The sequence below is a fragment of the Leptidea sinapis genome, chromosome 19 (genome assembly GCF_905404315.1).
Source record: "Leptidea sinapis chromosome 19, ilLepSina1.1, whole genome shotgun sequence".
Classification (NCBI taxonomy): domain Eukaryota; kingdom Metazoa; phylum Arthropoda; class Insecta; order Lepidoptera; family Pieridae; genus Leptidea; species Leptidea sinapis.
In genome coordinates, this window is record NC_066283.1 from 11,996,004 (window position 1) to 12,011,651 (window position 15,648).

General features: G+C 36.6%; 1 protein-coding gene across 1 annotated transcript in view; it reads left to right on the forward strand.

Annotated features, from left to right (window-relative positions):
- The window catches only part of LOC126969706 (nuclear receptor corepressor 1-like), a 154,682-nt gene that overhangs the window by 72,549 nt on the left and 66,485 nt on the right, over positions 1-15,648 (forward strand). Inside the window, exon 3 of the mRNA XM_050815253.1 lies at positions 10,747-10,920. Coding sequence (XP_050671210.1) covers positions 10,747-10,920 — 174 coding nt within the window. The remainder of the gene's footprint in view (positions 1-10,746; positions 10,921-15,648) is intronic.

A 15,648-nucleotide genomic window follows, 5' to 3' on the forward strand; every position in this document is an offset into this window, starting at 1 on the left:
TCATTCTGAACACCGTGTTAAATAAACATTAGCAAAACATTCCTCTCCCATTATCTCTATAGATATATCTACAATTTGTCACAGTTACGAAATGAAGCGAGAACCAACAGCAACATAACATATAGCTATGTAGCTGAGTGACTGACCTTCATACGCGATGGCAACAGAGTAAAAAACATAACTATAGTCTACAAATACGCTGAACAAAGTCTGTTTAAGTTGCGAGTTGCTCGGAACGATGACCCGACCGCCATTCTGTGACGCATCGCAGCCTGATCACAAAATGGCGTAACATTCTCTGTCGACGTTCTAATTTCGACTCTACAGTTAGCTAAATACAAACGACTATTGAATGAGTTATAGAAAACGCCGGGTGTTAGTACAAATTGTATGGGAAAGTGTTGTATTTATTTTTGTTCCCTGTCGGACAAGTGCAACGTTCCGAGAAGTTATAGTATTTATAGAACGTAACTATAGTTATAGCACGCCGCTATACCTGTGAGCTGTGCGGCATGTGTTTGTAGTACACCATCTACTATATATGGCTAGGTTGGACTATCTTGGACTAATCTTTGATCGTCGAGCTTAAAATATAATACTTACATTATTATACCCAACCTGAACCGGAAGATTTATTTGCACTGGATGATGCCGTCTAGATGGGTGCCACTGCGCTGATTAATTTATTGTTTTTATTTTTTTAGGACAGTAAGGGATGAGACGATTAGGACGTTCAGTTGATGGTAATTGATATACCCTGCCCATTACAATGCCAATGAGAAACCCAAAATTTCTGAGCTACACTACAATTGCGCTCGTCACCTTGAGACATAAGATATAAAGTCTCATTTGCTCAGTAATTTCACTAGCTACGGCGCCCTTCTGATCGAAACACAATAATGCTTACACATTACTGCTTCACGACAGTATTAGGCGCCGTTGTGGTACCCATAATCTAGCCGGCATCCTGTGCACAGGAGCCTCCCACTGGTGTTATTTTGTGTTTCGCATTGTATGAGAACTTTATTGCGTGTATCCTTACATCACAAGTTGTACATCGTAATCGAGGCGTAGCTCAGATATTAATCACTTGCATCATATTATAAAACACGAAAAAGTAAAAACTATTAAGTACCTACTTGAAGTTAGTTCTGAGACCAAGGTCAACTTTGTTGCAAATGTTGCACACTTAGTACATCTGTGTATGTATGTGCCTAAAATAAACTGATTTTTTTTATTGAAGTAGGCGTTATTTTATAGGAATCCATAATTATCCAAATGTTTTGAGTGTGTTCACTACACGAGGCATCCTCAGGAGATGTTGACTCGCCAAACTCTGGCACGAGACATTTGAGTTTTCTTGAGTGTTAATTCCGCCAATATTAGTTGAGTCCCGTGTAGAAAACTCAAAACATTTGCATAAATTGAATTGTTTCTGTTGATTGAAATCAAAACAAAACTTATTTTGAACATTAATGGTGTAGACATTTTATTAAAAACAACCATTTCTTAAACATTTGTGTAGATAAATGAATTTGGAACAACGAGCGGTTTTCGTTCACATAGTATTAACTGTATCCTGAAAACGGGAAAGGCATTTAAAATTCAATACTTCTTTTCCAGGTCGCTAACGGTTCGCGGATGCAAAAACATATTTGCACCCATTATAAATTGGTTTAAATAAACAAAAGGCTCTTTTTGGAGAATTACAAAATATTAGTAAGAAGGTACCAAAATAATTAATTGTAAAATAGCTTCTACATTGTGTTACGTTTATGGGTTTCGTTTGTCTTTTGAGTTTAACTTTTCGTTCATTTGGCACCATTTCATCTAAACCATATCCATAATGATTTAACTATATAAAATGTAATTTCGCTATACTGGCTGCAGGAGTGACCATATTTCTTCATTAATTATGCATATGTTTTTTTAGTATTTGGAATATTCTTTACAAAACACTTTCTACATGATAACCCTCACATCTGGGATTAGTTACACAAATTAAATTTGAAAACAAAATTTTTGAACGATGCAGGACTCAAACCCGCGATCTGTCGCGTTCCGTGCGAGTCTCCTTGAGACATAAGATTTTAAGTATCGTTTGCCCAGTAATTTCATTAGCTTTAGATTGATATTTTCAATCCCCATTCATGGTCTGATTGCCACATCGAAAGAGATGTACCCAGGCGAAGTCGGAGGCGGCCGCTCGTATAGATTATAATACCGCCGCGATCCGTGTCGGGGAAACGTTCGTCCGCAAAGTCACTTTGACATTGAAAGTTTATCGAGAGAATGAGTAACCGAGTGGCGACCTCGCCGACCTTAATAACTCAAACAATATTGTGTGGAGGCAAGTACGGACTGTAGTGCCTTGTGAGTTGTGCCTACTATACTTATACCGTTGATTCACTCGTAACGAGGTGTTTATATGTCAGACACGTGTACTACATACACTATGAGAGATTGTATATAATGTAATTATTCCTGCAGTCGGGCACGCTTCATTATGGCTTGTTTTTTCAGAATTGACATTGTTTTTTTTATGGAATAGGAGGACAAACGAGTGTACGGGTCACCTGGTGTTAAGTGATCACCGCCGCCCACAATCTCTTGCAACACCAGAGGAACCACAGGAGCTTTTCCGGCCTTTAAGGAAGGACTATGCGCTTTTTTTGAAGGTACCCATGTCGTATCGTCGCGGCAGCACCGCATAAGGAAGCTCATTCCACATTGATTGACATTTTTGCTTTGTGTGTTGCTATCCCTACTAATATTATAAATGTGAATGTAAGTTTGTTTATCACGCTTTCACGCCTAAACCACAGAACCAATATTGAAAAAATTTAGTACAGAGATAGACTAGATCTTGAAAAAGGATATAGGCTACCTTTCATTGCAAAAGAAATAAATGGAGGGATTGAAATAGGGAATGGCAGTTTGTAATTGGAATATGGAAATTATCGAAGATAAAACCATGAAACTTTATATTTAGGTACTTGATAAGAAATAATTTATAAATAATTGTTTGAGCATTTTTGAAACTTTGACCTACATGGGGATCAAATAGGAGATTAAAGTTCACAGGGAAATACTATTAAAGAGACTTTCCACAAGGGATATTCGCTGTATCATAGAAGAACGGAAAGAGCAGTTTGTAAGTGATATTATTTGAAAAGTATCCTAATATATAAAAAAAATACTGCCCAAAGTAACTATTCAACGCGGACGAGCTTGCGGGTAAAAGCTAGTATGTATAGAATGTTATGATTGCTACAGCCGGGCACGCTTCATTGTGACTTGTTATTTCAGAATTGACATTGTTGCTTTGTTTTTTTGTTATTGTTGTTATAGTGAATTAATCATTGTATTTGTTGGATGCGATTACTAATTATGACAGTTATCACGACCATCGTGAAGCATCCTTATACAAACAATGAATTCAAGCTCTGAAGGTTAATGTATCCAACATACGATAATTTATATTTATACAGTTTATTATTTATTACAAACTAGCTGACCCGACAGACGTTGTTCTGTATATAATAAATAAAATAATGTTTTTATATGAATTTTATCAATAATATATCATAACATCAAAAATTACTTCGTAAAATATGCACCCTGCTGTCGTAATGAAATTGTTTCACAGCAGAACTGTCAAACCGTGCGTCAATAAATTCTCTCATAGAAATATGTATGGACACATCAAAGGAAAAACAAATTTGTTGTTTTTATTTAATTTAGCAGCATTTTCCTATTTATTCACTTTTTAAACCTTCCCTGGACTACCACAAATAATTCACGACCAAAATTAGCCAAATCAGTCCAGCCGTTCTCGAGTTTTAGCGAGACTAACGTACAGCAATTCATTTCTATATATATATAGATTATGAAACATTTTATAATATTTTTAACACGATTAATATATTGGACGCAGCACATTACAACCTAATTTGTCATATATATTATAGCCATTGTAAAGTACTCTATTTGATTGAAAATAGTGGCCGTTGAGTTTCTTGTATGTTCTTCTCACGTGCTCTACTTTTTCTGAACATATGGTTGATACAGTAATTTAAAATAAATATCTATAGTGTCGGTTCAAAAGCGCTTAGTTTAATTCAATAAAGTTTATTTGACTTTGTGGAACTTCGTGGATTTTACTTTTAAAATGGCGTATTTCCATACAATTCTTCATCCCTAATTTTACTCCGTTGGAGGTGCAAGTTTCATAGTGCTTACGTAGTTTATGTTTAAAAGATTATGTTTGTAGCTCCAGTGGTTTTGTTTATAATCAGTCTTATAAGGTATATACGTTATCTTATCTTAGTTTACGTCTGCGGATTATTATTCTTATCGTCTCTTCTATTCTGTCTCTCGTATTTGCCTGGATGTCATATCACCATTACCTGTAGTGTTATTAACGGCCGTTCCCAACATTCAGTCTATCTCTTACTTGAGATAAAAATCGAAACTTCAGTAACTTAAGTATACACATACATACACAAAAGATGATGACTGATGATGATGATTTACAACAGTGTTAGTGTGCGAAGTTGAGAAAATGTTTCAATAGTTGAAAAACAAACAATATACATCGTGTGTCTGTACATTATATGCAGTAACAGAATAAATAAAATCGACCAGTAGCATAACAACATAAACCTATTTCGTGTTTAAGTATTTAATTTAAGAACTTTTATTGCGTATTTTGTTTTGAAAAAAAATTCAACGTTATGTCATCTAATTCTTATCCTTACTAAGTAATTACAATAAATGCGAATGTAAGTTTGTTTGTTACGTTTTCGTGGGCGACGTCGTGCACTGAATGGTTAATTTATAGAGCAATAACCTCTCCGGTCTCCACATTACACAACGACGAAATGACGTCACTGGACAAATGTTAAAATCGGTCATATCTTAGATCGTGAAACATACACACAAACTTTATACGTCTAGATAGAGTCTCTTGATCTTAGACATCCGATACGAACAGGCAAGGAATATTAGTTAAGTGTGCGTGACAAGCCACGTCTTATACTGGCGATTTGTATGACACTGCGTTAGTGTCCGTGAATTGCTCAAAATAGAGGTTCGTTCTGAACTCAATTTTTTTTGACGTTTTAAGAGCTGTCATAGTCTGTCTAGAGGTATAAATGATGTAAGCGTTAGTTTAATAATTTGATTTAAATTATTTTGGCAAACAAAGTTGGTAATTCGCGATCCCCTAACTTTAAGGAGACGCCCTTCGTGTTTGTGTGTGTGTACAACTGTAAAGATCTAAGTTAATAAGAAGTAACCAAATAATGCGAAAAATGGCTTAGAATGTAATCCAATTCCTGTTTCTATATCTATGTGGATCGAGTGGCGCGTGTGTGCTGTTTGGAATCAAACGCGGACCATGTAACCTTACACGGAGGTGTGGCTTGTTCCGGGCAGAGGCGTGCATAACATATAGGCAATTATGCACTGCCTACATTATTAACAATCTAAGTGAATAAGCCTAGCTCTATTCAATTAAATTTAGTTCCATTAATCTATACCAGCCGTTAGCAGGAGTTCACTAACATACACGTGAGCAGGAGAATTATATTATATGGACGTAATTGAGAATCTAAACCAATCTCAAATTCACTGAAACAAACAAAAAGTCATCAAAATCGGTCCAGTCGTTTAGGAGGTAGTTTAATTGGGAATCTAAACCATTCTTGAATCCATCCGAAGACACACATCAATCTCAAGTCTCAAATATACACACGCACACAAGAATTATATATATGAAGATAAATATAATTAATTTTAAAATATAAGCGTAGTTAAGACTAGTTAGATCTACAGTGCCTACCGCACCGGAAAATCAATGCACGCCCCTGATTCCGGGAAAAGAACCCACCCGTATTTGTTTACGGTACCATTGCAGCGTCACTTTACGACAAATGACGTTTTGTTTATGTGGCGCGCACGTTCCACTTATGAACCGATATTCTGCTTATGTTATCAATATATGTTAATACTAGGCGCTCATCCCGATCTCGTTCAGACTCCGGCAAATAGTATAACAAGTGAAATGTATAGCATTGCTTGTTTAACAGCAGTGTTGCAAGCCGACATTGGCGTGATTGGCGCAATAGTTTGAACGATGGTTATAACCAAGGCGCCCCGGTTCGATCCCCGCCCGCCACGTACCAATATATTTTCGGATTTCAAATTCATATACTTACTTGATTGCAATTTCAAACTTGCTTGAAAGTATCACAATTATAACAAGCTTGGAGATTCACAAAACGTAAACTTTGGTTCGATGCCTCTTGAAAAAATATTTTTTTAGCTTTTAAGAATACTAAATAAGTACGAAGACACAATAAATCAAACACTAAAGTAGAAAATAAACCGTAAATAACAGATAAGTCATAAACAATTTTTTTATTTTTTAAGTGATTACCCTCACATCTGGGATTAATTACACAAATTAAAATTGAAAACAAAATTTATGAACGACGTGACCTCTCGAGATCCGTGAGCGCTCTTACCACTGAGCCAACCGCTCGAGTGACGTATCGTTCATAAATCTTGTATGTCTTGTTCATTTCCCCGTATTCTTGTTCATTGTCCCGCATTTTGTATCTACCTAATTTTTGTAGAAAAGTCATAACTTGAATAACAGTTTAAATTATAGTAAACTCATTTTTCGCTTTTTCAATTTGCTTAATTAGGTATTCTATACAAAATGTCGAGCGAAATTCTAAATCTTTACTTCAGCGTTCGTTGTAATGCTCTCCGTCAACCAGTTTTGATCCTTACAAACAATGAGTTGCGTGACCTGTCCTGGCATTTAAACTGACGAAACATACATACTAGTTGAATCAGCGAGCGAAAGTCTCTGACGCGAGTTCATAGAGACTGAGTTTGTTGTAGAGTTTACACCATTGCTTATTTCAACTCTCAAACCGTCTGCCGTGCTGTTTGAAAGGAAAAATTTTTAAATTGGGAAATGATTTTTTTTATGGAATAGGAGGTCAAAAGAGCGTACGGGTCACCTGGTGTTAAGTTATCACCGCCGCCCACAATCTCTTGCAACACCAGAGGAATCAAAGGAGCGTTGCCGGCCTTTAAGGAAGGTGTACCCGCTTTACGTACGTACGATACATGATCTACAAATTTCTCTAGAATATTCGGGTTAAATCGGCTCGGATGGTACATGGTCGGATTTGGTACGGCCGGACCATTGGATGGTCTGGTGAGCGTAGGTCGGGGTCATGGCGGTATATAGTTATATATTTGTGTGATGGAACATGCGACATACCATCGAATATGGTCTGATGCCAGATCGCGTCCGATCATTCGATCGCACCTTATTCGACCTTAAGTTTAGGCTATTAAGGAGCGCGTTATGTCAGAACAAACTTAACCAAAGTAATTTATACACAATTATAATTATACATAGAAAATGTTGTTACCTAATTAACCTAGCCATGATGCATATTTCATCCATCTCCTGTTGTAAAGTAAAACCAATAAATTGCTGTTTGGTTTGGGTCTCATTTTCTAATGCAAGGTACGGTTATCCCTTCATCAATTCAACGTTAATAACGTTATAAGCCTAGTTTTAAGCAAGTATGGAAAAGACTATAGACTGTGCGAGCACAGCACAGAACGTAATCATTTTATCTGGAGATCAGGTGTGTGTAACGAGTTAGGTTACAACAGGCTGCGTCCGTTAGCCAGACATCTGTTTGACCGGCTGTGGACAGCTGTTTGTAATGTCCTCATTGCAACTTGGCAGATGTACGATAAACTACATGAGCTTAACATTACATGTATGTACTTAATATACACAAGCACGAAAAGGACAATGCAATTGTAACAGTACTATAAAGTCATGGAGCTATACTGCTGTAGATGGTTCTGATACTTCGGTCGCCAACAATCAGTGTAAATGAACATGAATCGTTGAAGTGACTTTCCAGAAATGACTTTCTCTTTAACGAATAAATATTAGTTTAAAAAAAACTAAAAAAAAAGCTTTTTATAGTAAATCGAACTACGTTATAGAAAAAAATTCCTGCCTTATAGAAGATGATAGATGAAAATTATATAATTTAACAAAAATCTTATTTTGCAAATTGATGAATGGAATAATTTTATCAAATTAATATATTGTCATCGGTCCTCGATAAATATTCGAAGTTTGAACGAAATCTGGCCGTTTAAAGTGGTTTAAAATCGCGCCCAAATGAGTCGGCTACAAACAAACATATACATATACAGATGAAGCTAATAAGGGATAAGAGGGCTTTCAGATCAACTGATGGTTAGTAGTGACTACTGCCGAGAGGCAGACCAACAAACAGGTTTTGAAAGTCTTGAAAAAAAAAACTATTCCGTTTTCTTCATAGTTAGTGCTTATTTTATTACAAAGCTTCTTTGCTAGGTTGTATGATTTAATAGTGAAAATGTTTTTTTGCATGACAATAAGGGACAAGACTCGCAAGACGTTCTAAGCTAATGGTAATTGACACGCCCTGCCCTAATGGGGATATAATACAATGCAGTACCGCTCAGGATTCTTGAATAATCCGAAAATTCTGAACGGCACTACAATAATTGCGCTCGTCACCTTGAGACATAACATGTTAAGTCTTGTTTGCCCAGTAATTTTACTAGCTACGGCGCCCTTCTTATATTTGATACAGCTCAATAGAAAACGAATTCCACACGAACATAGGCAGTGTGGATTTTTTAACTCAACGTATTGTATTATATATATTTAATATGTGCATTTTATGATAATCGGTTGTGTGACAACGTGAATGAATAACATTAATAATTTCACATCGGTAGTAGTATATTATTTAAGTTAAGATTTGCCTTTATTTTCCGTCCTTACTGTTATATTGCTTAATGTTTTATATAAATCCCGATACCAATACAATTGGCATGTCGTGCAAAGGGCGCCGCCTTTAAGCTAGAGAAATTACTGGGTAAATGAGACTTAACTGTATGTCTCACAGTGACGAGCGCAATTGTGGTGCCGCTCAGAATTTTTGTGTTTTTCAAGAATCCTCAGCGGCACTGCATTCTAATGTATCAATTACCATCAGCTGAGCGTCCTGCTCGTCTCGACCCTTATTTTCATATAAAAAAGATCACCCCCGCCCGTAATCTATTGCAAAATAAGACTCTGAGGTATTACAGAAGCGTAAGCGACCTAAGTAAGGTTGATCCCGTACCTGGTTGTTAATAAATGTTTATTAATCAATTAATTAGATACATGTATACTTATTATATGCATCGTAAATTGTATGTACGTGACATATAAACTGGATATAAATAACGAAACGTGACCGTTTAAACACACAATGACTCATAGATCATTTAGTATATCGTTAGTATAGGGCTACTTGTATGAATATTCATAGAAATTTAACTATAACTCAGCTGTCTGTGGTGAAGTAATAAGGTTTGGTCCTATTTATAGCGGAATGTGCGGAGTTATAATTAATAATTTGGTAGGCAATAAATAGTATCAGTTAAAGTAACTGATAATTATTAATCTTTTTCTTTTTTTTTTTTTTTTTTGAGAGGAGGAAATACTGTTACGTATTTACGCCCCGGAACGGGGCGTAATATGTCGGACTCGAGTGTCCGCGTAAGCGGACGCCCCATACCGACTAGAACCTCCTCTGTGCTGTTATCAGCCCTGGCTTTCACAGCGAAGTAGGACGTGGGCCGTGGAGGCCGCAAAGACTGCGCAATAACAGTCGCGGGGCGTCTCCTAAGGAGACTCGAACCTCAGACCGGCTGTGTGCTTGTGGGAGAATCTTTTTCGTACTCAAATATAATTTTCAGATAAATGTAATTTAATACAATCTTAGTATTTATCCGCTTTGTCTATAAATTCGTGCCAACTACTTGAAGATTTCTTTTACTTGAGAAGGCGATTATTGATTGAAGAGCTTGCTTGATTGAGGGTATACCTCAAAAAATTTCAGAATGAAACCAAAAATAAAATATATATACATATAGGTACATACCTACACTATAAAAACATCTATATGCCTTCTTCGAAATTTCAAATGAGTTCTTGGACTTCGTAAACTGCGTGAATGCATCGTGTAATGCTTTCTGGAAATTTCTGTATCCATGAAAAATACTGTCTTAATCGCAAAAAAAATATAGTCGTTTGGGAGAGTTGTATCTTGTATTTTTACTTGACTTATTTCGACATCGGCTTTTGACAACTGACAAGCCATTGACATTGAAAAGATGTTTGTTTCCATTGGCAGTTCCTCGTTAAATCATTTAAAATCATGTTTTTTTGGTACGTAATTGCCAGAGACGTATTAGTTATCAAACGGTTATGTATGGGGAAGTTTATCGAACTTTCGATAGGCTTAAAACACGTTTTAACTAATATAAGCTTATACCTTCGATAAGCGTTTTATTATGAATAAGGCGGTTAGTGTAAGAAAGAGATATATATCGGTATGAGTTTTTGACGTTTGAGTATATTTGTTGCGTCCCTTTGTATATATTATAGTTGAAATGATTTGTAAAGTGCTTTAAAAATAAGAACGTGTAAGCATTTAATATGTTTTGAGTTAGAACTGAGAGTTTTGCCTTCCGAATGAGCTGTATAAAAAAATGACATACTTCAAGTGTAATATGATGTACCTATGAAATAAAAATATTTTTGATTTGATATAAAATAAGGTAATAATGGTATATTTGTTGTGGTTGCCTCAGGCCCGGTCAGACGGAGCACGGGCACGGCGGGCTGGCGTACGGCGCGGGCGCGGGCTCCAAGCAGAGTGCGGCCAATGTCGCGGGCACTCGGCCCACCGCGCCCTACGCGCCCCACCCGCCCTACCCGCCGCACAGGCTGCACCAACCCGGCTATGGCTCCTCGGCGCTCTACAGGTACCGCTCTATGACGCTCTACACTACCAGGACTAGTTACCTTATCCGTACACGCTGTCTGTCATTGCAATTCACGCGTCCCAATATAAGGCGATAACAATGACTTCTCGGGTATATTGGGGGGCAGCTTCAGATCATTGACAGCTAATTACTGACAGTGGAAGGTAGTAATTTATATCTATCTGTAGATAGTAAGTATATAAGAAGCCGAGGTGCACAAGTCTCATCGCCCTACTCACACACAAACACGAAGGGCGTCTCCTTAAAGTTAGGAGATCGCGAATTTCCAACTATGTTTACTATTAAGGTACGCCAAAATAATTTAAATCAAATTATTAAACTAACGCTTAGATCATTTATACGTCTAGGTAGACAGCTGTGAAATCGTCGAAAAAAAAATGAGTTTAGAACTAACCTGTATTTTGAGCAATGTCACTAACACAAAATGTCATACAAATCGCGAGTGTAAAACGTAGCATGTCACGCAGACTAAACTAATATTCCTAGCCTATTATTATCGCTGGTCTAACAGCAAAAGACTCTATCTAGACGTCCTAAGAAAATCGTGTGTACTACAGCAAGAAGAATCGTCTATTGAAGCAACTCAAATATAAGTAACATGTGACGTGATCGAAGTCCTTCGTGATGCGTATTTTTACATCATACTGTCATAGCAATGATCATTAGCCGTTTGTTTGTTTAGACATATTTTTAAACAATAATACCAGATAATACGGAAGAAATCAATTGTGAAGTATTTTGGCATAAAATATTTTATCTATCTTGTTATTAGTGTGTTATCATTTTAATTGAAACAAACATGTGACGATATTCTAATCAATAGCAGTAGAGATAACCGCAGTGAGAGAAGTACCTTTAATATCAAACATGATAATTAAATCTGAAATGAAGACGGACTATTGCGTATTTGACGCTCCGTACTGACTTTTACTGCAAATTTTAATTAGTCACTTGCTCACCATACCATTACCATCTCTTCACTAGTCATTAAATTTTAATATCCTTCTCACAATCTAAATGTGTGTCGTTCCGCAACAGAGCGGGTTTCAAGGAACTTTCTTCCACCTATAACCAAACTGTGGAATTACTAATTGTTACGTTGCATTGCAAGTTGACATTGGGTATCGTCAAAAAAAATTGTACACCTACTTTGGCGACCGCCATGCCTGCGGAGTGGTGTGATTATTCTAGTGTTGCGGTAGATAATGCAGGTTAGCTAAAGTCATATATGTAAAAAATGTAACTAGTGAGTCAACACAGCGATTAGGAGCGACGATGGATGGCGTGCGGTATGAAGAAGGGCGACGTCTGGGGTAGTACCGGTACGTTCGCTTGCACACCGGTACTCATTTTTAGGCATATGACGTTCAGGAAATTATTTGCACGCGTTTTGGTGTTCTCATATTACAACATAGTTTTTCTACTTACTAAGTTATTTTTAAATACATATTATAATATTATATTCGTATCACAAGCGCTATATAATGGTTCGTCAACATCTATTTTTTTGTTTCTGTCATATGTTGTTTTTCTGTGTCTAGTTGTGACTGAGTATTCGGCGTTAGAACAAAGGATTTTGACCAACTATTACCACCTATTACTATTTATAACACACACAAATTATCATTTTTTTAGCTTCGTTGCTATGGATTGCCCGGGATGTGTGTTTGTTTGGCCTTACCTAATATCAGATGTCTTATTTACTTTCATAATGCAACTTAGTTAAACAGACATTGCGGGATCATAGATGAGGGTTTTTTTCTTCTCACAATCGGAAAATATGTGACCTATTTTGTGTTGTGTGAACGCTTACAACTAATCACATTTGCGGAACAGGATCAAAAGCATGAACGTCGACTATATATTATAATAACAGCTACAAACTTGATGTAGTTTATGATACAGTTTGTGTGTTACGAGCGGCTCTCTCTGTTTTAGTGTATCCGTAACATGAGCACTGAAGTTATGTAATTTTTTGTATGTTTGTCTGGCACTCTGCCACTAGCCGTCACACACAAACAGGCCTGCCACTTTGGCACCGCTACCGTAGACGAGCTATTGGCAGTCACTGCTGGCGTCTCCACCGAAATAACTTTGGAGTTTTGAGTTATGTTGTGTTTTCGCAAGTACATTAATTGTGTTTGTTGTTTATGCTCGATGGATTGCGCCTCGCTTTTATTATTGCGATGTTTTGTGCTTCTTATTGGAGCATTATTAAGACAGAAGTTATTTTCAAATGGATTTGCGTCATACTGAATTTCTCGGAAATAAAAAACGGTCAAGTTCGCGTCGGCCGCATACCGAGTATTACGTACTGTTGAAATAACGATAAAACATTAAAGTTAATGAATAAAGTTATGAAATGGTACGATGAAGAATTTGAGATCAATATTACTTATGGGCTTTCTGCTCTTGGTTCCACACTACGGTACGGTATACCAACAAGTAACTATTGTTGGACTTTTTGCTTGACTTGTACTCTGAATGTGACATGTCGTGGAATGTTACAAAGTGCTGGGCCTCGCGGGTCCATCCGCGTACAATAATTTCTATAATGTTAGTGTACTATAAGTAAATATAATGTAGTGCCGATTTCACGACGACCCATATAGCCCCAGTGGTCAGTGAACCTGCCTACTGAGCTAGAGGTCCCGGGTTCGAATCCGGTAGTATATAGATAGGTAGATGATTGTTTCCAAGTGATGGATGTTTATATGTTTAAGTAAGTATATTTTATTAAATATATCGTTGTCTTGTATCCATAGTACAGGCTATGCCTAGTTTGGGGCAAGATAAGTTGTGTAAAAGTGTTTCAGTATTATATTGGTTAATTAAAACCTATATACAGTACATGTAAGTTATATATTATGTTTTATTGTATGTATTCATCTAGTGCATTCTGACTAGACCATATCTCTCTCATAATAACATCCAGCAGGCTAAGAACATAATGCTCAGAGCATTATACAATTCGTGACGAACAGACACCACCATCAACCAGGTGCATGTGTGTGCGTCTAGCATAGGGGTAAAAGTATGCCCTCTAGAGACTACATTGGAATACATGTACCTACTTAGAGCGATTTTGGTATTTCTCTGGGAACGCTGATTATATGATGTAAGAAACAGAAAATTATATCAGCCTAAGTTGAAAAATTATTATCGAGAACGATTAACTAAGAGTATATTACCAAAGGTTTTTAATAATGTACAATTTCTGAGGCAAACACCAAAAATGAGCAAGTATTGTATAAAAAAACAAACTAAAAAAGTTTTACTCTTAGAAAATATGTGATAAGGTTAATGTTAATAATATATTGTAAGTCATTAATGTAATATGTGTATATATATATATTTGTTTTGATTTCAAGAGTTCACTGTACAAATTATTGTTTTATATATATATACGAAACTTAAAATTATGCATTGTAATATATATGAACTTAGACATAAACTCAAGAACATGTTAAGAAACCTAAATTACGAAGCTACTGAGAATCTTATTCGTTAACCACTACTTACATTAGACATAGCATTTGATAAATAAAAAGCTAAACACATACTCACACACACACACACACACACACAAATTATATATAAAATAGTTGTTGTGTTCATAATTTGTTGCATAACTTCCATTGTTAGTCCTTAAAATATGTTGATGTTTGACATTTTACAATGCACAACTGGGAAGAGACTGACCCCCATGTCACGGGCTGTCCTACTTTGGGGGTCGAGGGTATTTTAAGCAGAATTGTATTTTTTTTTGCAACAAATAAAGATTTATTATTATTCTTTTAAATAAGAGCGTTATCTCGCCATCAAACGTAAAAGTTTGGCGAGTGCTATATGTTTAGTTCTAACTTTGTATACTGTTTTATAAATAACTAAATAAATAAAAAAATATATGGTGGTAGGACCCTAGCCACCCTTTGTTTTGGGTCGTTCGCTCGATTCTAGTTCAAGTAAATCAGTGGCATTACAAAGTGATTATTTGTTTATAAAATCGTAATCAAATTTAAGTAAGGAGATAATTAATTACTGACAGAGGCACTTTCACATTTATTATATTATTATTTAGTATGAATTTTTCGTTTAGACCATAGGTTCTCAACGTGGGCGATAACGCCCCCTTGTGGGCGTTTGAGACTTTCGGGGGGGCAGTAGAAGACCCAGAGAAAATTAGGGGGCATTGAGATGGCGCAGATGGGGCGTGGGTAGATTAAAAAATATAGTTAAAAAAGCCAAAAAAATACACGAAAATGCTCTAGAAAAAAACATATTCTCAAAGTGGGCGGTGAGCAAAATAAGGTTGAGAAACTATGGTTTAGACTAAAACACCCGCGACATTTTCCATGGATGAATCACAGTAGCCAGTTTTATGTTACAAATTGAAGGCGAGGGCGGGAGTGGGGTCGGGGGCGCTGGTATCAAATATATTTTATTTCAAGCGTATTTTGATACACCGAACACGTGAGCTATTATGTGCAAGTTCGTGTTTCACCAGTCCGCAGTCCGCAATCCGCGTGGTCACGTGGTCACGTGGTCACGTGGTGGAGCTCGACTCACGCCCAACGGTACTTTCCATTACAGTATTAACGAGTACAACTAAATGTATCAAACACTTTTTCTTTAAAAGAGCCCTTCCCGGTCCTGTCTATCGTCGACGCGAACATGGTCGAATATCATGTTGATTCATTCAACACA